The sequence below is a fragment of the Watersipora subatra genome, chromosome 10 (assembly GCF_963576615.1).
Source record: "Watersipora subatra chromosome 10, tzWatSuba1.1, whole genome shotgun sequence".
NCBI classification, from domain to species: domain Eukaryota; kingdom Metazoa; phylum Bryozoa; class Gymnolaemata; order Cheilostomatida; family Watersiporidae; genus Watersipora; species Watersipora subatra.
In genome coordinates, this window is record NC_088717.1 from 26,801,403 (window position 1) to 26,827,283 (window position 25,881).

Consider the following 25,881-nt stretch of genomic DNA (forward strand, 5'->3'; position numbering starts at 1 on the left):
GCATTTAATTAGCCTATTCTCTCACCTTTGCTACATAATACATAATGTTTTTGCGTAATGCAAAGAGTTTATTTTATATCATGATTTTATTTTGTACTTTGAATGAACATGGCAGGCAAATGAGTTTCAAGAATGGCGAAATAATAAGCAAGATGAGTTACTGCATGCATTTATCTCTAATCTACAGCATACCTGATAGCTTAAAAATATCGGTAACGACTGGTCAAATCCTTTCAACTGGAATGCTGCAATTACTATACTGCATTTTAGAAGTTTATAAATGTACACTTTAAACTATTTTTACACTTGTAACAGTACCGTAATCTATACCATAGATCATTGGCAGCGCCTACACGGTAATGCACTCTCTCATCTTAGTTAGCATCATGTGGATTGCTCATCGCTGCTTCAGCACAATTTCTAACATAGAAATTGGCGTGGTGATGAAACTTTCCGGCTTGTGTTGGGAACCTGCTGCTCAGTCGTACCGCCTTGCGTCGCTTCCCGCGCTGAGGATAGCCAAACTCGACGCCTGGTGGGGGTTTGTCAGGAAGATACATCGGATCAAAATAGCAGCAGCCATCAATTTCCTTGTATGGTACCAACGCATCACGAATGTTGCAAACCTTGTCGAACTTTTCGAACATCGGCTCATTTGGATAGGGGCACGATAACAGATGTTGAGAAGGCGGGGGAGGGTGAAGGGAAGGAGAGCGCGGAGGAGGAAGTCGAGGTGAGCCTCTCGGCGCCCCTGGTGGTTGATTTGGTAGGCGTGGTGCATGTGGGTAGCTAGGCATTGATTTAGGATAAGGGGAGTTGGGAAACCCTGCAGATCTTGCTGGTCCAAACATGTTTTGTGACTGGTTAGGAGGTCTATGCATCATAGGTGGTGGCTGGTGATTTGGCGCATAGAAACGAGGCTGTGGAGGTGGTCTAAACCTTGGAGTAGCACGATTATCTAAAAAAATGTCATTTTCACTGGCACTTTATGTCATTCATTAATCAAAATTATAAATACTATTTTTGTTTAAAACAAGCAGAATTCTTAACAAAATATGAACAGCCTATCTTATAAGATTTATAGATATGTTAGGTGTTGGTATATCTTAAACTCTGATTTGGCTTGTGATTGGTAACAAGCACCTCAAGTTATAAACACTGAGGTATTCGCAAGCCATGTCTAACATGTAACTTGAAAAAGATTTATGCTTGTCAATTTGGAGTTGTCCCATCACTAAAAATTGTAATATAATTGCTGACCTTTTGAAGCTCAGCCTGGTGGCTGACTAAAATACCGTATAAAGCAGGTGACATTTTTGTAATAACGCTTGTTTTTCATTACTGTGCACCGAGTCTAAACAACATTTGCCTTCAAAATCTAGAGCAGTAGCAAACATGGCTAGATAAAAAGTTCTTTACAGCTAGTGATTAGATCTCTAGATTACCAAGATGGAAGCAATGCTTCAATGTTGTTCATTTAAATGTTACCTGTAAAATTGAGAGAATAAAGTACATTTAATTTTTACTAAAAAGTTTTTACAACTGCATATTGAGTAATACTATTGAACAAGATTAAACAGATTTACCAGTGATGAACGGAAAATAATATTACAAAATACAGACATTCTAAGAAGTTTTCTTCACCTAAAAAATACTTTAGACCACCTTAATTAATATATCTTCCCTGTTAATAAAAAAGAACTTATGACACATTGAAAACTATTTTAATGAATTTTAATTTTAAGTGTACACTTTAAATAAACTTTTAACTAGTTCAATAAATGTACTTCTGTTTAAATGAAACTGTACAAGTTAGTAAGGTGGTGAAAAGGGGTTGCTGCTTACGATGATGATGAAACATTGGAGGTTGTGCAGGCGCTTTGACTTGCTGATCGGGTAAAACTATTATGTCCTGTACTTCGTCATAGCTCTGGTCTTCTCCTATTAAGTCTAAATGCTCTATACCTTCACGCAAATCATGCCCGCCGTGCTCTCCCTCACCGCTCATGATGTGCTGCTTGATCTAGAAAGGAAAATCTAAAATTCTAAAGGGCTCTGCATTGCTGTACATTTGAAATGTTTCCAACAAAGGGACCGCTTAGAAAATATATTTTACGAACAATGTAAACCTCTTTCTAATTTAAGCCCATTTTTGGGACATAGTTGATATCATTTTCAATACAACATACGCATCACCCTTCCTTTTTCCCGATGTTTGTCTCAGATGGTTCTTATACTATATCTTTCACCGCACAGTTTAATTTCTATTAAAATAAATATGTAGGATATGAAAGTGTTTAAGTTAATAAAATAGCAATAATTTGAAGCTAAAACATTTTGTAAAACTCTTGAACATTCGTGTAAAAGATAAACAATGATTCTTACGTGCTTCGGTCAGCGAAATAATTGGACAAATTAAGTTCGACACATTTATAAAATGTATTACCAGCTTTTTAACAATTTAAATTAGGCAATGCTTATTGACAACCTGTGTTCGATCGTGACAGTTGTTGTTGTTGGAGTAGTGACTGCTGCCTTCGCAATGAGGTTGCCTATCGTATGTAGGTCTCTGACTGCTCGGAGCTGGAAAGCTCATCTTCCGTGGTGTGAATGGTTTAGCCGAAACCCAATCTATACAAAATAAACACAACCGATCTAAGTATTTATACGTAAGAATATTCCAAAGCAAGCAGGATATAAACAGGAAAAAACCATATTCAATAATGTCTGCAGAAACCTCAGACTTGATAGAACATTCATGAACAGGAAATGCTGTGCCTACCAGTGGTAATAGGTTTATATTTCTTTTGCGACTCATTCTTTGCTATACCAACACGCTCAATTTGGTCATTTTCAAAAACTTGTGTCTCTTGGTCTCCTTGATAAAGGCTTTGTATTTCTGCAGAGTGCGGAATATTTTCTGACACCGTGCCCTCAGCATTAATAATTTCAGCAAAAAACGCAGCCTCCGCTTCTGCAAGCAATAGCTCTTCTTCTACATTGCCGTCAATGTATCTTTTTGGTGAAATCATTTTTTCTGACTCTTCCCTCTTATTTTCATTTTGTTCGATATTGATAGTCGCTTCCTTAGCAGAAGCCAAATTCAAATCAGAATTGAAAGAGTCGCTTGTCTGACGCTCTCCTCCATTCGGTTCTACAGATTGGCAAGTTCTTGCTGTGGTTTCAGATATCATTAAACTATTTTCATTCATCATATAAGCCTTTATTTCCTCAGATGCAATTTCTCTCCCAAGACTCGCTTGGCTTACACTAAGATCTGACAAATTGGTTTGCAGCATCAAATTTTTCTCCGAAGAATCATCTTTGGGACACAGATCTTTGAAAGAAGCTTCTGTTTTTTCACTTTTGTTTTCTTCACCATCATTGAACTGACAACAAGACTTACTAGCAATTTTCTGCTCAGAAACCGATGAGCTGTTTAATGTGTCATCTCTAGTTAGAGAGTCTTGACTTACTCCTGTACATTCTGCGGAAATATGTCTAGAGTTTTGTTCTGGTGCAGATAATACCGATTGTAGAGCCTTTGCGGGTGATAATTGGACACTTTCTCCTTGAGGTGTAGTCAATATGATGACAGGAATCTCTTTATCAGAAGATAGCTGACTTGCGGTAGTATGCGAGTCGTAGATTTTCTGTAGCTCAGCCTCTGTTCCAGCAACCTTAGAGCCTCTTAAAATGTTTTCAGATGTATACAGTAATGCAGATCGAGTGTCTGCACTAGCTAAACTTGCCATATCACCACAATCTTGTTTATTCTCATCATTGCAAATAACAAAGCTCAAAGTCTTTTTTTGATTTTGAAGTATTGTTTGACACTTTTCGCTTACATTTTTTACAGGTGTATCGCAAGTGGTTTTCCGAACGATGGCATCCTCATGATAGATCTTTGCCTTCATAGTGTTATGGCTATTCGTGCAGATAGTGCTATCATTTTTCCATTCAACAGTTTCTAATTCTAAGACTGCATTTTCGATAGCGTTGTGCGCTATTTCTTTGGCCAGTTCAACCAACTGCTTCTCATCCATATCAAAAAGTTTCTTTGGGCTTTTAAGAGAAACAGTTTCCATTCTACTGGTTGACTCCATTGCCTTCTCCTTTTTCATTAATTTCAACAAATTGGTGTGGCATTTCACTAAAGTCAAGGGTCTGTAGATTTGCTCTTCCTCTAAAATAAATATCTTAGATGTAAGCTAAAAGAATTCTACCAGATACCACTACCAAAATACCTTACTTCATAAATGCAAACTCCATACTTGCGCTTACAACCAACGAAGCTAATGAAAGAAACACCTACCTTATATTTGTAGATTATAAACACGACAGTTGCTTTACAAGATTCAAAGATTTTTGTACATTCAATTTACAGGAGTAGAAGATTGTCTACCTATGTTAAAAAACTGTATTCTCCATCTTATAAAATCTATTCAAAACTACTGCATAGTCGCTATGACGGTAGGTCATGCACTGCGTTAGTCGCAATGATCCTCCTTCTACCTCTAAGGCAAGTATCACAACTACTTTACTAGAGTCCATGAAGATATATTCTGATGCAATTACGGATAAGATCACAATTTTAGTCCTTGCATATACATCTCTTTGGGTTCCAAGCTTTTAATGCTTTTGTTCACCAATATCTCTTTGCATTTAATATGAACATTAATTGCGTTGTAATAAATTTAGTTTCCACTTCTCATAGGCATCAAAACTGTCCGTCCGTTACTATTAGTCAAAAGGTACTTACTGTGCATGCTTTATGATAAATATGTGTATTTTTAAACATGGATGAAAAATTTTCTCATGCATTTAATAGGATATTAATAATTTTAATGACTTTCCGTGACTTGAATACTTAAATATTTTAGGATAGTTTGATGAGTTCGACTAGCCATTATTGGAAAAAAATGATTAAAAAAACAAATTTCATGACTTCAATTTGAGTTTTATTGCATGGAGTAGTCACGAGCAACAAGATTGCCTCCAAACTGTATTTGGTTCTACTAGGTTTTTAATAATTCATTCCAGTAATCGCCATGTATTATCCTATGGAGTTAAGGAGTATCGCATATAACGAATGACTATTACTAGTGATATGAGGATATTTCACACCAACTAAAACCGATTAAGCTAAACTGCTAGCTTGGTTTACCACAAATCAGATATTAAGACAGAAAATATGTTTACGCCAAAAAATCCCATAACTAGTTGTTTTGGAACAGACAGGTCAAACATGTCAAAAGGCGTTAGCAATCAACAAGTTTTTAACTTATTGAAAGCGATGCATATTAGTGTCTGTTAGTTTCTAGTATATTAAAATAATTTATATTAAAACATAGCATATAATTCTATTATGCTATATAATCATAAAAAATAAAAAATTACAAAAGAACACAAAAAATAAAAGTTAAAAACTGCTGTAAGGCACCTTTAGATGTGATGGAGCAACAGCCTTCACTAGAACCTTTTTGATGAACTTCTTGTTTTAAAAGAGAAGAATCTGTTCGAGTGGTGTCGGTTGTGTTATCCATATGTGTAGCTAATAAATGCAGACAGCATCGCCCTGTTAAACCTAACTTGCCTGCAATTCCCCATATGAATATCTCTGAGTTTAACAATGCAATCACCAAAAGTACGCATACCTTTAAGTTGTTATGGTTTTGACTATTGCTCTTAGAAATGAACGCTTATTCAAACTCGTTATATAATGTTATGTTTGTATTGTCTTTAGGATGTACATAGAATACAGAGTAACCTGCGACAGCAGTTTAGGGGAAACTACTCAAACTTATACTAGTAATTGCCAATTTTTTTCTGCTTTTGGTTTTTCCCACAATTTTTTGCTTCGAAACAGCTGAATGTAGTTGGGAATAATTTTGGACATCGATGATTCGTTTGAGTATTTCAGTTTGTGCATTCGTATTTGTAAACAAATATAAATACATGTACATTTGTGTTCATTTATGTGTCGGTGTAGTTTGTTACAAGAGATCATTGCGCAATATTCCTTTTCCGTCACTGACTGTTTTAACTTTCCAAGTAGTCAGCTGCAAAGAATGTGAGAATACACGCCAGAGACAAAACTAATAAGTATAGTGACTCAAGTCTGGCGCGCCAAGTTTCCACACAATTAAATTTGACTTCCACCAATCGGGAAAATCTTAAACACAGCAAGCCAACTTCACCGATTGACTTTTTTCTAACCTTATGATTGTTTGATAAACTGTCATTCGCTACCCATTGAAAAGAAATTATAAACTTATAAATGGAGATGTCACGGTAAATATGCACATAAAATGCGTAGATAAATTAGATTTTTTATCTTTGAAGAATTTGAGGAAACGAGTCAAATTTAGTTGGCAGGCATCTTCGAAAGATTAACAAATTTTTTCCTCAAGTTTCCATAGTGAATGTTTGACATCCACTTCCAGTAGAGTAGTGATTCCCCTAGAGTAGTGATTTCAGCAGAACACAACAGATGTTAAAGACTTGGTAAACAGACCATTCAATTTAATAGGAAGTTTCCTATATAACAACTGACTACTACAGCTGAAACCTCTACAGCCTCACATAAAACCACTACGGTCACACTTGCAACCTGTACAATTGCACACACAACTACTACAGTAGCAGAAAGAAACCGCTACAGTTACAGCTTTTCACTCCTACATTACAGAAAAAAACACTACAGTTCCACCTGCAATCACTACAATTAAACCCGCAACCACTACAGTTGCAGAACTGTAGTGGCCACTACTGAACCAGCCTACAACCGTTGCAGTTGTAGCTTGCTACCGCTACGGATGCAACCTGCAACTGCTGCAGTATAAGCACACAACCACAAAGCCACAGAAGCTCATAGCCACTATAGCACATCAAGGGCTTTCAATTGCCGATGTTGTTTGCCGATTGTCGAACTCCAGACACTCAAGTGAAGGACTGACTCCGCCACCCAGTCAACCAAAAGACGGCCATCATGTTCTGCTCTAAGGAGTCTCCTACAGAACAGGCTATAAATAGAAAAACGCTAAGTAGGCCATACATGAGGTGCTCAGTTGGCAACAGACATTTAGAGGCTATAACAATAACAAATGGTCTCTACCGAGACCTCTAATAGCCTAAAATAGGATCATATATTGATTAGGGCTTCACCTTTGAATTATTGACTGATGAGTCTATGTAAATTAGACTGGTTTCTTATGGAAAGATAATAGAATGGTGGTTAGCATCGGGAATAAATGGCTATAACTAAAGAAATAATCAGTCTAATCACTAGAAGATCAAAGATAAAATACAAACTCAGAAGACAACAAAATATGATAATTATTTCAAAAGATTAGACTCTTGGAGTTTTAGCACAGAATAGGTGTTTTTATGTTTATACACAAAATTGAATTTTTTAAATCGATGTTAACGCCTAAAATTCCACATTTTTATAATGGCTTCCTTTCTGGCAATGAGCTTTGAGGGAGGCAAAAAAGCATGAAATCCTTCAAATATTGTGAAGACCTTATCAGCCTTTTAGATACTGATGGAATAAGCAGGAGAGGAACTAATCAGCATAAAATCTGCAGTAGCCTTTGTACCGACAAGGACATGTTACCTAACATTATTATAAATACTTAGCATTTGCATATTGACATCCTTTATACGCTTCTGTCATGCATAAACCAAAGATCCAGTCCAAATTATGAGCAAGCATTCTGTTGAAGCAAAAATTGTATCGAGTGCTAGTAGATATGAATTATTATGTTATATATATTATATATGTTATACATATTATACATGCTATATGTTAAATGTTATATTATATATAACATTATGTTCTATAGTAAAAATAACTAAAAATATGTGACATATTTAAAAATATATAATATCTGATATACATAACAAGTTATGTATATCATATATTATATATTTTTAAATATGTTACATATATACTGTATACCATATATGATATATATAGTGTATATATGTGGTAGGATATACGTTACATATATATATATATATATATATATATATATTTATATATTATATATATATGTATATATACATATATATATTATATATATATTATATATATAATATATATGTATATATATACAAATATAAATACACATGTATATAACATATATATGTGGAACATATTTATATGTAACATATATAATATGTATTTTATATATTATATATGTTACATATATATATATTATGTATATATATATGTTATATATATGTGATATATATATAGTGTATGTATGTGTATATATACTGTATGTTATATTATATGTTATATATATATTACATACGTTACACGTTACGTTACCTATACGTCAAACTCACAGATTGGCAATGAGTTGGAGACACTCTAGCCCATACCAGTCACAATATTGCGGCTGTCTGAGTTCTTCCACCAAATAAGGTCAAGGTATTAGGCAGTATCTCCAACTAACGTCAACAAGCTGGTGAGTGGGCTGTCTCTACTGACAAGAGTAGCTTAATGGATTGAGTGTATGTGCCAAGAGTGATGGCAGGTGGCGGAGAGAAATTAATGACAAGAAACATTTACCATTTTGAAAGGGAATATTATCTTTACTGTTGTCATTCTTGCTCCCATTTTTCCATTCAACATCTTCCAATTATATATCACTTTGATTGAACGTAAGAATAGCGGAGATGGTAGCGGAATGTACGAGAGATTGTCATATAATTTAATATTAATAGACTTGCCGTGAAACCATTGGCGGCTCACCTTTTCAAACATGTTTCCTTTGGCCATGTCTGGAAACACTGTCAGGATGTGGTGTTTCCATGGTTCTATGACACCAGGATGCGATATGTCTACAGCATGGTGATGCAATACTCAATTATTTCAGGGTATGAGCTTTGAATTTCTGTTAGTCACTTTTTACTGGCTGTTTCTAACATTCTAACTTATGATTTAGCAGGAACTTGACTCCAGTAATTTTGCGTGTTCATCGCGATAGACTTACAGTAATTGATATCTGGTGAGTATACAGTAAATGCCGAGGAAGGATAGTGTCTAACTTACGAGGAGGGATAGAGTGAATTGCACTTTACAAAATAGAGGATGTTCTACATACAGTATCAAGCTTCTTGTAAAGGGAAGGATGGAGTTCATTGCGCATAGAGGAATAGCGCCCATTTGGTAGAGAAAGGAATAGATCAATGCAATTGGTGAAACAGAAGTGATATATTTCACAATTGGTGATACCATAGTTAGGGCAGTAATGAGAAACCTACTCTCTATTCTTATCATGCCCTGTTATCCTTCTTCTGTTACCCTGTCATATTACCCTCTCCTGTTACCCTGTCATATTACCCTCTCCTGTTACCCTGTCATATTACTCTCTCCTGTTACCCTGTCATATTACCCTCTCCCGTTACCCTGTCATATTACCCTCTCCTGTTACCCTGTCATATTACCCTCTCCTGTTACCCTGTCATATTACTCTCTCCTGTTACCCTGTCATATTACCCTCTCCTGTTACCCTGTCATATTACCCTCTCCTGTTACCCTGTCATATTACCCTCTCCTGTTACCTTGTTATATTACCCTCTCCTGTTACCCTGTCATATTACCCTCTCCTGTTACCCAGTCATATCACTCTCTCCTGTTACCCTGTCATATGGCTCTCTCTTGTTACCCTGTCATATGACTCTCGTGTTACCCTGTCATATGACTCTCTTGTTACCCTGTCATATGGCTCTCTCTTGCTACCCTGTCATATGACTCTCTTGTTACCCTGATGTATTATCTTGTTTAGTTACTGATCTTATACTGCATCATTTTCACCTAATCTATTACTCGCTCCTGGTACCTATCCTATTAACTTGCTATTACCTTGTCATAATTCATCATCCTAGAACGTTTTCTATGCACACATTCTAACCTTGTTGAGTATAAAATGCTAGTCAGTTAAGTATGCGGACAGAGTTAGTTCAGAAAAAAAAACATTATGATGAGCTCTTTAATCCGTCTAACTTGATTAAAGAAGACGTCAATAGATAATACCAAGCCAAGTTGCTATGGCAACGACATACAGACCTGCCAATAACCATAGCCCTAAAACTGTGGTTGTTGTTGAATAAGGATAAGTTTGTCAAAGTCAATTGGTATGTATGGAAAGATATATAATGTACGTGCAAACATTGCTTATGAAATATATTGCCGGAGATGAAAACATAGCACCTAGTTCTATCCAGGATTACCGTCAAGTAATATAAGGCTAAATCTACTGTGAGTAATTCTTTGCTGCAAATCTAAAGAACCCAAATACATAGTAAGTCATATAGTCACATACAAACTAGAAGATCGGTGTGCATGTGATACACATACTACCAATGTAGCTGATGTAGGTAAACACATAGTATGTCACAGGAGTACATACAGCGTAAATTATACAGGTATATACACCGTGAAGGACTTGAATATTTATACACTAATTGTTGTGACCACATACACGGCAAATTTCAGGAATAGATATACTGTATGTAATGTCAGTGCACACATGTGTGTTATATATTTGTATTATGTATCTTTATGTTATGTATTTGGATGATATATCTTTATGTGATGTATTTGTATTACAAATAACTATGCTTTGTATTTGTATTACATATATTTATGTAATATATTTGCATTATGTATCTATATGCTATGTATTTGTTTTAAATATCTTTATGATATGTATATGCTAAATAAAAAGGATAAAGATTAATTTAAAAAAAATTCCGATTGAGCTTTTTAAATCCATTGAACATTATACCTCCTCTGCAAGAGAGCAGCACAATTTACAGATCACAAATAGCTGTCATGGTAAAAACCGTTTAAGCTCTTTTTTTAACAAAACAAAAAATATAGCAAAGTAATGTCTATTATGAATAGAAATTCATAAGCTGTCGTATTTAAACCTGGCTGTCATAAGTTTCTTGTGCCGTCACTATATACAATATATAGTGCTTATATATAGTGTTTTCAACTGCCTAGAGTATTGATACTTCAATGCATTTGAGAACTAGGATATAGATTCATCAGATTTGAATATCTTCTATGGATTTTGAACTCATAGATTTATGGCAGGATATTTATGACAAATATACCCTAAGCTACTCAAAGGTAACAAAGTCGATAAACACAAACAACTGTTTATTTAGGATAGTCTCAACTTCTTATAAGACATGGCTAAACAAGTCATTGCTACCAATGTGTCACTTCATATATTCATGTACTAGCTGAATGCTCGGGTTCAATTTGGTAATAAAAAGGTTTATGCGTAGAATATTTATTTTTAATTAACTTATACAACATCTACCACTCTAACTTTTAAACAAAGGTATTTGTTTATTTGTGTGAGTTTTTGGCCGATGCATAATTCAAACGGTCAAAAGCTCAAGGCATAGCTAAAACAGGTTGTTGAAAAACATTTCTTACTCCTTATGCTTGACACTGACTCAAGATCTAAACTGGCTTATAAACAGTGACAGGTAATGTAGTTGCCATTAGCTAAGTGTTTTCACCCAATGCATGTAAGTAACTTAAGCTAGTAACTAAGCTAATATTTTTTTCTTTATTGTAATAAGAGCCATGTCAGTCCAAAAGCCAGTTAAAACATTAGGAAAAAACATTGTACCTCACAGGAATCGAACCCATACCTTTGGCTGCGCGGATGTGCAGCAAAGCGCTTTATCACTAAACCATGCAGCCGCCCTGCAAAGCTTCAGAATAATTGTGCATATAATCATTACACATCTTGATCTCTCATGGCGCATCGGACTGGAAGGGTGCAAGTATTCCTATTTAACCAATCACTAGTAACTGGACATACAAATGATGACAGACAAACACTTGATTTTATGTATATAGATTATTACTATGTACATTATATATAATATATATTCAATTATTGTATATATTGTTTATATAATGTATATTCATGAATAGCATACATTATATATAATATATTATATGCATAAGAGATATTGATGTATTGTATGTATTATATATTTATTATGTGCAACATATATTTATGTATTATATATTATATATAATATAATTATATATAATATATATTATAATAATATATATTATAATATAATTCAAGTATTATATATACTATATATAATATATATTCATGTATTGTATATATCATTTATAATATATATTATATATACAGTATATGCTAGGTATATTATATATTCATCATGTATTATAATGTATATAGTGGCTTTTGCTTCATTGACAAGAGCTGACCAAAATATTACATAAACTGCTTTGACAAATTTTTTATAATGTTTTACGGTATTTGTTTTTGTTGCAGATTATGAGAGTAGCGTTGTTAATAGCGCTGATGCTGATATTGACGCTGTGTCAAGGTCAAAGAGCTGCTAGATTACGAAAGGTAAAGAAAGATGTAGTATTTTGTAATAATGTGCATTTGATAAGCAAGTATTTTAACAGCAGTTTTACAGCGTCTTGTATGTCACAGTCTTCATTAAATAATAATAATAATGATAATAATAATTATGACAAACTATAATAACAATAGATATTGATTTATATTGAAATTACAAAATTTGACAAAATTGTTTTAAAAGAGGTTGGTTGAATTTAGAAATGCTAATAAAATACCTAAAAAAAAGAATAAAGACATAACCATAACAGGCGGATGACAGGTGCCCTAGATTGATCTAATCATTAAGATATATGTTCTTCGAAGGTAATTGAGATCGTGCCTCTATGTGCTAAATAGTTTGTTAAATAAAGTCTTTTATTCTTCGTCTAACAAATCCTGAATGCAGACTATTCGAATATGAACCAATTCTATTTTGGAATGGAAGCAGGAAAAAGATAAACAATCCAGAATATCAAAGGCTATTTAACTTTTGTACTAGCAGCTGCATTCTAGACAGCTCAAAATTTACATTTCAACTGGCAACATCTGGAGAAAGTTATCAATAACAAACGTATTCCTTATTATTTGCCAACATCATGAGCCAGTAGGCGAAGAACAGTTCTAAGTCTCGGTTAAAAGCTGAGCTCTCACTTTTAGGCAGTAACAATGTTTAAAGCTATTCAAACTCCCATGAGACTGCAATGCACAGTCTGGCTACATGGCCAAACCTCTGAAGATGCAGGTACACTCTCATCTGTGTAAAAGCTTTGCTTTCCTTTGCTATGTCTATTCCACGCTAATTTTTCTCTTTTCGGCAAAATATTGTAGGTTCAATGCTCAGGGATTGCTATCTTTTCTCTACTAGCAAACTTGTCAGTTAGTTCCATGTAAGATAATTCTATTGTAAGGTTTTAACAACAATTGATGTAATTAAAAGCTTATCTTATATTCTTAGATATAACCAACAGCTCCTAAGGATAAGTAAATGAACAAAATCATAATTAACCACTTTCAGGCTAGCAGCAATTGTCGGAAGGACTCCAATATAGTTATACATGAGACTACATGATTACATATCTCCACATACATGTATATCTTATTCAGATGTGAGATCCTATAGCTCATCACAAAATAATCGTATTTATTGTATTCCTCTGAAGGTCATGATAATATTGTAACTTTAACAGCTGATACCCTCAAGAATTGAATTTTATTTCCTAGCTCCGAATGGCGAGGTACTTTGTACAATGCTACGAATGCTCCTTTGAACTTTGGTTACCAGTAATTATATCGGCATCATAAAATGGGTTTCACTCCTTTGTGCTTTGCTCGAGATCTACAGCTAATCAAACCTTTACACAAGGCTGATTTACACCTGACCTACACTCGCTACATACCTCTTGCGTATATCAGATAAGCACCTGATAACCACCCATCCTTGTTCCACAAGACTGATAATTTGTAATATTTCTGGTTTTATAGAAGTCTTGAGGTTATGAGTTTGACACAATTTTTTTTCCATTTCTCATTCAGCTCTATTTAAACTTAAAATGAGTTACTTTTAAGATTTCAAGTGTTTTTGTTTTTATAGTTTATACCATATTTTGGTTTTTTAATGAAAGTATGTAGATAAGAATTATGATGTGACACTGTGAAGGTCAAGTGGGTGCATACAATAGGATAACAATAGGCTATATGTAACCTCTACATGGAGATTAGCAAAGCTGAAACACTAACTGGTGCAATAAAACGTGACTCTCAAAAACGGCTATAGCGACAAGTCCTGCAAAAAAATCACTATAGCAAAAACAAACCGCAAGAACAAAAAGGCTATAGCATAGGAAAATGTTAGCTGTACGCAAAAACTATCCTCCGCCTGTTTGAGTAGCAAAGACTGAACAGCAACAGGCTGCATCAGCATGTAACCTTACAAGCAAAACATATAAGAAACAAGTGACTCAAAAATACACCATGATTCAAATATAGTTTTAGCGACTGTATGTTGTGGTAGGATGTTGCAAAACGCAGATTAGACTAAATGTGACCATGTTACTTAAATGTGATAGCATGATAGCTAAGTATTATCAGCTAGCGTTTTAAGATGGTGTTAAAAGTTAATGAAAATGATATAAATAAAATAATACAGTTAACAGAGTACTTTAACATAAATTTACTCATTCATCAATCTTCATTGCTTTACGACTGGCAGCTCCATGACTGTCAATATTCCGGTGAAAAAAAATCAAGGAGATAAGAAATTATCCAAGTTTTTCTTAGGACACTTACAATGTGTCGTTTTTGCAGTTTCTAGAGACAACAGGTCTCCTCCTACCTAGACTAGAGCATAAACAGCATTTTAATGTACCTGTTTGCTATAGAAGGTTGTCTGTCGCTGTAGTGTAATGTATCTGTATGCTATAGAAGGTTGTATGTCGCTGTAGTGTAATGTATCTGTATGCTATAGAAGGTTGTATGTCGCTGTAGTGTAATGTATCTGTATGCTATAGAAGGTTGTATGTCGCTGTAGTGTAATGTATCTGTATGCTATAGAAGGTTGTATGTCGCTGTAGTGTAATGTATCTGTATGCTATAGAAGGTTGTCTGTCGCTGTAGTGTAATGTATCTGTATGCTATAGAAGGTTGTATGTCGCTGTAGTGTAATGTATCTGTATGCTATCGAAGGTTGTCTGTCGCTGTAGTGTAATGTATCTGTATGCTATAGAGGGTTGTCTGTCGCTGTAGGGTAATGTATCTGTATGCTATAGAAGGTTGTATGTCACTGTAGTGTAACGTATCTGTCTGCTATAGAAGGTTGTCTGTCGCTGTAGTGTAATGTATCTGTATGCTATAGAAGGTTGTATGTCGCTGTAGTGTAATGTATCTGTATGCTATAGAAGGTTGTATGTCGCTGTAGTGTAATGTATCTGTATGCTATAGAAGGTTGTATGTCGCTGTAGTGTAATGTATCTGTATGCTATAGAAGGTTGTCTGTCGCTGTAGTGTAATGTATCTGTATGCTATAGAAGGTTGTATGTCGCTGTAGTGTAATGTATCTGTATGCTATAGAAGGTTGTATGTCGCTGTAGTGTAATGTATCTGTTTGCTATCGAAGGTTGTATGTCGCTGTAGTGTAATGTATCTGTATGCTATCGAAGGTTGTCTGTCACTGTAGTGTAATGTATCTGTATGCTATAGAGGGTTGTCTGTCGCTGTAGGGTAATGTATCTGTATGCTATAGAAGGTTGTATGTCACTGTAGTGTAACGTATCTGTATGCTATAGAAGGTTGTCTGTCGCTGTAGTGTAATGTATCTGTATGCTATAGAAGGTTGCCTGTCACTGCAGTGTAATGTATTTGTATGCTATAGAGGGTTGTCTGTCGCTGTAGTGTAATGTATCTGTATGCCACAGAAGGATGCCTGTCCAGCACCAGGTGATATCAGACTGAGATTGAGATCACCCATGAAGGAGAACTTCTACCGAGGTTCGTGTGAGCAAAGGGCTGCACAAAGAGACACTTGCAGGCAACGCATGTCCTGCTGCGAGAACTTCCTAGGTGATCTGCTCTGCGTACGAGCACGAAACTACTTTCCAAAGTTTCCTTTACAAAATGCTCCTCTTCCCAGCTTTCCACCGCTGCCTCCCATGTTTGATATGATGCAAAATGGTGAGTTGTTGATTACAAAAATATTATAAACATAAGCGATAAGGAATTATGATTTTAGCGCACTACCTCAATGTCAAGGTCGTTAGCTGTACAGTTTCCCATATCCTCTAGTTGTAACGTTGTACAGTAGAGGCTCCCTAAAACACAAATAATCTGTTCCGAGAACATTTATGTTATGGAGATTTAATGTTGTATGAACAATAAAATACATGTAAATTGTCTAATCTGTTCCAAGATTATCTCAAACTCCCCCATTTGGTTTTCAAATAGGAAAAAACTAAACTACATGTACATTTTTAATACAATGACTGTACAGTAACTGTGGTATTACTGGTTTGCTTCGACAACTTTTCTCTTATCACTTTCACTTGGTTTAGATTCATGATTATGATGATTTTAAGTTGAGTTAAGGGCACAACTTCAATGTTGATATAAATAAAAAAATTTAACTTTTTTGTAGGCAGCAACGTCTATGCTGCGAAATAATTTTCTATGTTTAAACCAAAGTAAGACAAAACTATATATTTACAGTATATGATAGGGGCAGTCAGAACTGTAAGTGATATGCAGTAGGAAAACGAGTCTGGATCTGTATCTGTCCCTAGTATAGCCTATATTGATTGGATTATAAGCTTTCGAAAAGCACTTGTGAAACTGAGCAAGGAGCCTAAAGTGGTTCTCTAACGAGTAATCGAACCTTTCTAGATAAATTCCTCATCTTTTGTGGGTGGCTACAAGTAGGTAGCCACAAGTGGTTGTCCGACCCTTAAAACTGCGACAGATTACCTCCTAACAACGCCTTATGTCTAAGTTACAATCCTTTGTCTTGCGCAGATGTAGAACAGAGGAATCCACTGTGTCCAGCACCCAAGCCATTGTTTGAACAGTGCAGTAGAGATATGGCAGCCAAAATGTGCAGCTTTGACTTCGAATGCTCCAATGGCAGGTATGTATACAGTTGGTTTACACGTTTATATGTAGTAGTATAAGAAAGATGAAACAAATCTAAGCAAAAAATCTTGAGGAATACTTAATAAGCAAGATAAGATTTTTATGACTTTTGTAGCTGAAAATAATAGAAATAAACAGCATCTAGTAAAAATGAAAGCAAACTTTGTCAACGTCAATATTATTGTGACAGCAATGAGAGCAACAGAAACATAACATGCCAACATTTAGCCCTTGATTGCTACTAACACACGACTACAACTATTACACTATCACAACTAGTACACACCCAAAACTAATACGCCTCCAACAGCTGATATACGCTCATAACTAATACATCTGCAGATAAAACAACCACAATGAGCTAAACAGTAAAATATAGTTCTCTTTTAGAGTTTGCTGCCCGGATCCATGCCCTTCAGATCTGCTGTCGATGAAGTATTGTCTCCTCCCTGTCTCAAGCGCGCAAGCTCAAGTCCCGCCTCCGCCGGTTGGTGCAGTCTCGGCCCCAGCTGACCCTATAAACGAAGGAATTAGAAGCAAGACCCCACAGGCTGTCACAACGAAAACTGCAACTACTGGTAACTAACACCAAATCAGCGGTTGTTCAGTCGCTCTCATTACCGAACCCCCTATGGCTATAGAGGGTAACCTCACACTCTTGTTTTCAATGAAACATCAAAGACTCATAACATAAAAAACAGAATGATATGTTCAGAATATATAAAAACAATATTTTATTGGAAGGTCACTTTAAGAAGAGTCTAACGTTTTCGCACAGCATCAACATATAAAAACATACCACTTCATGATATTTGACTTTTTTCTCTTTCTGATCGTCTCTATCATCTGATCGATCTTATCTATTGTTTTCTCGGGGATGAGTAAAATGCCCTGATCATCTTGAGTATTGATGGCGCTACAATATTTGCTGTTGATATATAGAAGCAATTAAAATCTGGATTCACTTAGTATTAATTGTTGTGGAACATCGCTCAATCAGATTATGGGTTTTATAATAAAATTAATAATCAAAGAGTAATAATGTTGAAACACACAGTTTTTTGCTAAAGTCTAGATCAACTTTTGGATCTTTGTTTGAAATCTCTTCAAGCCATAGCTAGACAATAGACCTCATTTCATTACAATCAGCTAACGATGTCTAATGCTGCACAGAACCAACATGTACATGCATGTACATGCATCAGTGCATTACCAACAAGAGCACACAATTCATCGGTCCAATAATAGGAAAGCGTGTAAACTTTGGTTTTATTCTAAATTGAGAAAAAGAAAAAACTATCACGGAGTAAAAGCCTCATGTACTGGTAACTGATAAACCTGCGCCATAAAAAGTGGACGTTGGTTGAACAGTAGAGAGCTTGGGTTGGGATGAAACTTGTCAAACACGCTTCAACAATACCGTCAATCAAGAAGTCTTGCTTTAAATTTACTTCACTCAAGTTACTTTCAACTGGCTGTGAAATCTGATAATTGACAGGTGTCAATGCATGGCAGTAGGTACTAGGGGTGTTAGCAAGCATCGCAAAGTAATGACAGGTGTCAACAGGCAATAGCAGGTACAAATATGTATCAGCAGGCATTAGAAGGTATTTGCAGGCACAGTAATGATGTCAATAATTGTCAATTATTAACATATATCATAAGCCAAAGTAAAACACTTACAAGACTCAAATGATTTGGTCAGCCGATTGCCACCTGGCATCAGTGTAACCTTTCAATGTTGTAGACTAAGTACTCTATGGTAATGTTGCCAACTCTTTGCTTTACAGGTGATATTATATCTCCCCATCCCAGCTGCCCAGCTTTAGAGAAGCCAGGTGAAAATTGTAACGAAGATGGAAGCCAGTGCGCTGTGGCCTGCGCCTCTTACGACCCCAGTTATAACGAATGTGCTGACAACTCCGAGTGTACTGCTGACAGGTTTGTAACATGCTGTAAAGTAATCATCATACTATGCAGCAGTTGATCAAAGTTATATTTGTTTGACAACAAAATATCTTGTCCTAAAAAAGGAAAGAGCGACTAAAGGAAGCTCATTTACTAAAAGTCATGGTTGGTCGAGATCCTAAAAGTTCAAACTCGCTAAAGTTTAAAGCTCTGATATTTGTAAGTAGTGTCTGCACTTCACAAAATCAACATCTTTGAATCTGCAGAAGTCTCATTCTATGCAATAGTGAATCATGGGTCAAGATTAATTTTTGTGACTAAATTGCAGAATTCAAATGTTGTGTACTTTTACATCAATCTTTTGTTTTTTAAGTTTACCAATTATAGAAAAGTTTTGAAACAAACTTTCTACTTTTTATATTTCTTGCATTGTGTTAGTATACCTACATTTTGACAGTACTATAACTGCTGTCCCAACTATAGGGCAGTTAAAGGTAAAGATAATCTCTATTATAACAAGAGCCCTGTCTGTCCGTCCGTAGTCATGTTAAATACGTTAGAAAAAATTGCATCATACAGGAATCAAACCCAGATATTGAGACTTGAATCCAAACGCCCTACCATGTGCGTCACTCAACCATCATGCTTCAGCTAAGAATAATTGTGTACATAGCTATTACACATGACGATCTCTCATGGCGCATGGGACTGTCTGTATACTAGTGATAATAAACTACACAACACTCTACTGGAGTTCATATGTAACAGAGTTTAGATAGATAATCGTTTATTGCTAGGAGACACACAGCAAGCTTGATTAGATCTAACACACAACAGAACGATTAATATATCATACTGCTTTTACAGAGTTTGCTGCCAAGACCCATGTCCTAACTCTCCATTGAAACTTTGCTTTCCTATGGACCGGAAGACAGGCCGTGTCACAGTTCCATAACTAACTCGAGGTATGGACACCTAGAAGTGTACTACCTTCTGAGAACTGGACAGACAGTTGTCTCTAAATACTGCCAATAAGAATCAAAATGCACTCAATAAATATCTGTCCCAAAATATGTTTTATTTTCTAATGTAATGAAGCTGTAACTTGGTATATTTCTTCCCAGACTAAAATGGTTTTAAATATGAAGTCGTAGTTTGAATAATACTTGTTTGCCAGCTATTTGCTTCAGTCTACAATGCTTTAGGAATACTATACTGTAATTTTGCAGATAAAATGATAGTCACTATTTATATTTAGTATTTATATAACTACCTGTATAAGTACTAGTTTCAGTAGTACATTTTATCTTCCATTATTTATTATCTGAAAAATTCCATTAGTAATATGTAAATCCTGAAATGATAAACAAAGAGATTGGATATTATTGTTTATTAAATATCTAGTACAAGCTGGTATGAACTCATGCTGGTATGAACTTGTGGTGGTATGAACTCATGTTAGTATGAACTTGTGGTGGTATGAACTCATGTTAGTATGAACTCATGTTAGTATGAACTCATGTTAGTACGAACTCATGGTGGTATGAACTCATCCTGACATGTATTATTTCAAAATAAAGTGGCTAATCAGAGAATTTATATCTTGAGCACTAGTAAAAACATCATAAGCTTTTAATTAGCGATTATGGTAAAATTTTGTTACGAACTTAAAAATTAATATAACATTCATTGAGTTTTCGCGTAACAATTTAAATCAAAACTTATTAAACTTTGTTTTTTTTACAAATACAATGATAAATTAAAGTAAACTCTATTTTGGTTAAAATAAAATTGGAACTATATTAATATGTAGCTCTATATACAATTCAATTTGACCGCAGATATTTAAAAAAGTCTCGGTTTTAATACGAAAAAAACTGTATAACCATGATAGTTCATTCGTGAGCAATATTGCCAGAGACATGAAAGGAAGAGACTTGCCTAAGGCACTGTTAAGATGAGTTTGATGGAATATTAAATGAGAATTATACGCAGAAAGTGGTCTAAGAGTGTATAATAATCTGAAGGGAAGTGATTAATTACTAGCTAGTGAGGGCATGGCACGGTACACAGCCCATAAGGTAGATGAGAATACCCTTCCTCTAAAACAAGCTAGTTATTATCATACGCTTGTTTGTAGGAACAATGAACAAGACTTTCGACATCTCTCCAGCTTGTAGACCTGAAGGGATAACCGGACTCAGTGTTTAAGCATACCCAGAAAAACAATCATGCTTTTAGTTTTGATATACATAATGTACATGTGCATATACAGAGGACATTTGGATCTTTTTAGGAGATGCTCATGACGTAAGAATACATGGTTTTCGTTTTATCTCTATATACTATTTACTTCTAAATTGATTTTCGCTTTTTTTCACAAGTCAGGGGGCTAAACCGATTCTTCGAGCAGTGAAGCCCCTTTGATGATGTTTGCTAGTATGGCGTATTCTCCCCAAAGCTTTCTTTCATCTAACATTAACACATTAGCATTAATATTACGGCTTGGATACACAACAATGATAAAAAATTATGTTTAAATGGAGGTGAGATGGGCTGAAGCAATGGCAGATGTCCTCAAGATAGTCTAGTACATAGCAATCAATTTTTATTTTTTTTAAATAATTGGTTCAAGGCATTGATTTCAAAATAAAGTTAAATGCTCAAAAACGGTTGTCAAGAGTTTGTGCAGGTAATTCTTGAAGTGTAACACAATTTTTTACACCTGTTTGGTAAACTATGTGAGGTAGGTAAGTGTTACACCTGTAGGGTGGACTATGTGAGGTAGCTAAGTGTTACACTTCTAGGGTGGAATATGTGAGGTAGGTAAGTGTTACACCTGTCTGGTAAACTATGTGCGGTAGGTAAGTATTACACTTGTAGGGTGGACTATGTGAGGTAGGTAAGTGTTACACCTGTAGGGTAGACTATGTAAGATAGGTAAGTGTTACACCTGTAGGGTAGACTATGTGAAGTAGGTAAGTGGTAGTTGATGTATGCAGACATTACATAAATTATACTCTACTAAACATGTTATTCATATCTAACTCATCTTATGACTGGCATCTTATAACTCATCTTATGGTGACATAACTAGAGATTTAATAAAACAGTTGAGATAGTTAAATAATAAGATACAATTGTACATCAGAACATTAGTGTATCTCTTGTATATTGTATGTAAAACTTTTATTGGTATTGATAACCATCAGTAAAATGATGCTTTTCATTACATACCGAAAGAAAGAAACGAAATGAATAGACAGAAGCCAGGAAATATTAATTATTATTATAATATATTAATAATATATTTATATTATATATAAAAATATTATTAATATTACATTAGGTTATTAATATCAAATCTTGTTTGTTATCAGTATAGCCATAAGGCCACATAATATGCTATGCAAACTTTTACTATCAGAGTCATAGAACACGAGCTATGTACTGTTACTATCAGAGTCATAGGACACAGGCTATGTAAACTGTTACTATCAGAGTCATAAGACACAGGCTATGTAAACTGTTACTAACAGAGTCATAAGTTATCTTCGTGTAAGGAGAGTTTACTGCCCACTGTCAGAACTAATGGGATCAGCTGGGAGGATCAGCTCTGAAGAAGTTGACATGTGACAAACTAACACTATGATATTAGTGATAGTTTATAAGCTCAAACTGGCAGTAAGATATATTATCTGATAATAATGACCTCATCAAACGCAGTACAATGTTTGCGAGATACCACAGGCTACAATCAAGTTAAAATATCCTGCGCAAGCGCACTACTAGTTTGTAACAACCTTAAAAAAAACAAGATGTACACTAGAGTAGAATTTGGTTAATCTTGTAAGTGATAAGAAAAACTATCATTATATGGTTAAATTAAATCTATTAGGATGCACAAAACGTAATGAAATTTATTGAGTAGATCTATTAAGACGCAATTAATAGCAACCAGCTGATAAGGACAAAAGAGTGAACACAGAATGAAACGAGATCACTTACGAAAAAAGTAACTATATAAATCAAACAAAACTACAAAAATGAATAAGCTGGCCCAACTAACGAAGGAAACAAAATTTGACTACCAAATCTGTGGGTAAATGGAGAAGCAATGCGAGAAACAAAGATCATGTGACTATACTAATCTCTTATCCACGCAGCAGATCTTATCCGAGAGGATTACAGGAATGACAGAGCAGTTTCAGTTAATCAGATTACCATCGGAGTCTAAAGTCTTGCCACATGTATCAGATAATTAATTTATGAATTGTTCTGAACAGGCTGCAAGTACATTGCGCAGTTAAATCAAGTGTTTTGATTCGCAGGTGTCTGACATAAGAAAGCGACTTTCCATATGCAAGTATTGGTAGCCATAATGCGCCACGTGCAAGAAGTTATTTGCCACTCGCTGGCACCTGTCATTTACTAGTATCTGCTAGCACCGGATGTCAACTCGATGGCATACTTGTGCTGGCCAAATGCTCTTCTCATCCAGTTTATATCACTGAAGACATGTTCATACGGCACTCAAAAAACAACTTATATTGATCGAGTTCTGCTGCTCTGGCTCACCTAAATTATTTGTGCAATACACAATTGTTCTAGATTAAATGTACAAAAGAATGTGGAGTATTTAAAAGTGGTTACTCCTTAAGAACTTTCTCCATGGCATCAATCTGGTGTAGTACAGCGGATTTGGCAGTGCCTCCAACAGAAGTGTACTGCTCCACACTGTTTTCGTAGTTCCATACCAACATTACATCTGGCCCAAAATCCTGACTTATAGCTTGCAAGTCGACAAGTGGAAGGTCGCACAATTTCACCGACTTGGCCTCAGCAGCAGCAACGCACAGACCTAAAACAATAGATTGAAAGAACATAAGTATAGCTTTCAGAATACAATAGGCCTGCTTTGCAAAAGGCCTAGCCTTACCTTAAAAATTAATTCTACGACCCTAAAACTGGATGTTTTCAAACCAGTTTTCTGATGCTAAGATTTTCTGGCAAATATGTTGAACCGGAAGGACACACTGAACACGTTATTTGGTGTAGCTAACAACCAATCAACCGCTACAGCTAGAATTATTGAGATGATTGACCGTCGATGCAGCAGAAGAAGCAACTTTAGTGTATACCCTTCAAAAGAGGGTTCATATAGAACAAGGGAGGTGCGACAGTCAACATCCATTAAACCACACTTATCCATTCATATTGAGGTTATGAGAGATTAACACATTGATCCTCCATTTTATTATTGTTATTATTTGATTTACAAACGGAACCAAAGACTATCTAATTGTACATCTGCCCTCATGACGCACACAACATAAATGACATTCTATATATCATAAAGGTAAAATGAAGTCTTACTGTCTCTCAGGACCAGATCAGTTTGAGTGATTGTCCACACAGTAATAGATTTGGGGTAAGTTGTAGAGACTTTCCAACGCAGCCTGTTTAACTATTAAATACAATTTTGTATGAAACAAGCCATAACCAAATAAGGGACCAGAATAAAAACGCCATGTAGTTATTCTTATCTGAAGATTGTGCAGTGTGAACCCGTAGTCTGAGCTTGTTGCTAACAATATATTTACACTTTTACTATATAATTTAGTACCGGAAATTCTGTTTTTTTACTTGTGTATATGAATAAAAAATAGGATGCAGACATAAAAAAGCTGCCTATAACCTTAAAAAAAGCGGTACAACTCTTTTCTTCCTAATCAGGGTGAGTCCCATTCATGGTTCAACTAATTGGGTACATTTCAAGGAAAATCTCATAGATTCTTTTGTATAAGGTAGGACATGCTCCACACTGGTGCAGCATCCCCCTCCTTGAAACTATAGTAATAGCGACAATTAAAGTCTACAAACCCCATTTTCATCTCTACTAGTACTAGAGTTGTAGCAACAGCACTGCCTCTAAGCTAAATAATTGACACTGAGTGCTCTTGGTTTCCCTACCTAGGAATCAGCTAACAAATCCCACAGATCCATGACTAAAAATTATTGACTGGAATTATAAAACTCCACAGCCTGACCAGACTGTTTTTCTGTGCGGGTGATATAAATAGCAGCCACCTATGTGTTGTTGTTGTTTTTGACATGCACTTCAAGTGTACAACAATCAGACTTGTTGAGGAGCTGAAGGCGAGAAGGTGAAGGCAGAGGATGAAGAGGGACTTTAATCCTATTGGTTGAATAATGAGTGGAGTCTATTGAAGTAATTGGCTACATAGAGTTAACCATATAATCCTCGCTGTAATTATTACGACTTTGCACTGGGTTAAGATCCTAAAGCTAATATCATCTTGTGGTTGATAAGCTTCCTCACTTATCCTAATCTTATTTTATATTGTACATAACCAAATTTTATAGATGCTAAATGTAAATCGTCGGTGTATCGAACCCAATGTAGGTCCCTCATCAAATTAACTGTGTAAAATGTTTGACACATTTATTTACCTACGCCAGTTGTAATGCCAACGATTCCCTTTTGAGGTTATACATATTTGATAATGTATTTATTATATGTACTAGTACGCGGGCAGTCGCGTGTGCAGTGAGAGATCTTCATGTGTATCATCGCTAGATATGCATAATGCGATAATTATTCTAAAATGGGCCAAGGCAGCCGAGTGGTGCAGTGGTTAGGGCGCTGTTACATAAAACCACATATCTGAGTTCAATACCCAAGAGAAGCATTTTTTCTAATGCTCTAAGCCTGGCTACAGACAGACAGACGCACACAGGTTTATTGTAGTAAAGACTAGCCGAATGCCCGATGTTGCACGGTTATTAAAAACTGCTTATAAACAGTGGCAGGTAATGTAGTTGCCTGCCACTTGCCATTAGCCTGGCACATTGCCAATGACTAATTTGAGTACACCACTAACCGTTTTGCTAAACTTACTAATAA

General features: G+C 35.4%; 3 protein-coding genes across 4 annotated transcripts in view; 1 reads left to right on the forward strand and 2 right to left on the reverse strand.

Annotated features, from left to right (window-relative positions):
• Window positions 1-374: 374 nt before the first annotated feature.
• LOC137406929 (uncharacterized) lies at window positions 375-4,124 on the reverse strand. The gene is made up of 4 exons (XM_068093532.1): window positions 2,783-4,124; window positions 2,489-2,631; window positions 1,846-2,023; window positions 375-958 (listed from the first exon to the last, which is right to left on the reverse strand). Exons 1-4 carry the CDS (start codon window positions 4,122-4,124, stop codon window positions 375-377), a joined length of 2,247 nt encoding a protein of 748 aa, XP_067949633.1.
• Window positions 4,125-10,204: 6,080 nt separating this feature from the next.
• LOC137405997 (uncharacterized) lies at window positions 10,205-21,625 on the forward strand. 2 transcript variants are annotated; one of them, XM_068092496.1, is made up of 8 exons: window positions 10,205-10,316; window positions 12,354-12,434; window positions 15,839-16,094; window positions 16,929-17,040; window positions 17,436-17,623; window positions 18,836-18,986; window positions 19,821-19,918; window positions 21,094-21,625. In XM_068092496.1, exons 2-7 carry the CDS (start codon window positions 12,357-12,359, stop codon window positions 19,906-19,908), a joined length of 873 nt encoding a protein of 290 aa, XP_067948597.1. In that variant the 5' UTR covers window positions 10,205-10,316; window positions 12,354-12,356; the 3' UTR covers window positions 19,909-19,918; window positions 21,094-21,625. The 2 variants fall into 2 exon arrangements, with proteins under 2 accessions (XP_067948597.1, XP_067948598.1); XM_068092497.1 differs by having other exon boundaries at window positions 15,842-16,094.
• Window positions 21,626-22,853: 1,228 nt separating this feature from the next.
• The window catches only part of LOC137405701 (argininosuccinate lyase-like), a 32,126-nt gene continuing 29,098 nt past the window's right edge, over window positions 22,854-25,881 (reverse strand). Inside the window, exon 10 of the mRNA XM_068092060.1 lies at window positions 22,854-23,814. Within this exon, the coding sequence (XP_067948161.1) occupies window positions 23,603-23,814 (212 nt within the window). The 3' untranslated portion in view covers window positions 22,854-23,602. The remainder of the gene's footprint in view (window positions 23,815-25,881) is intronic.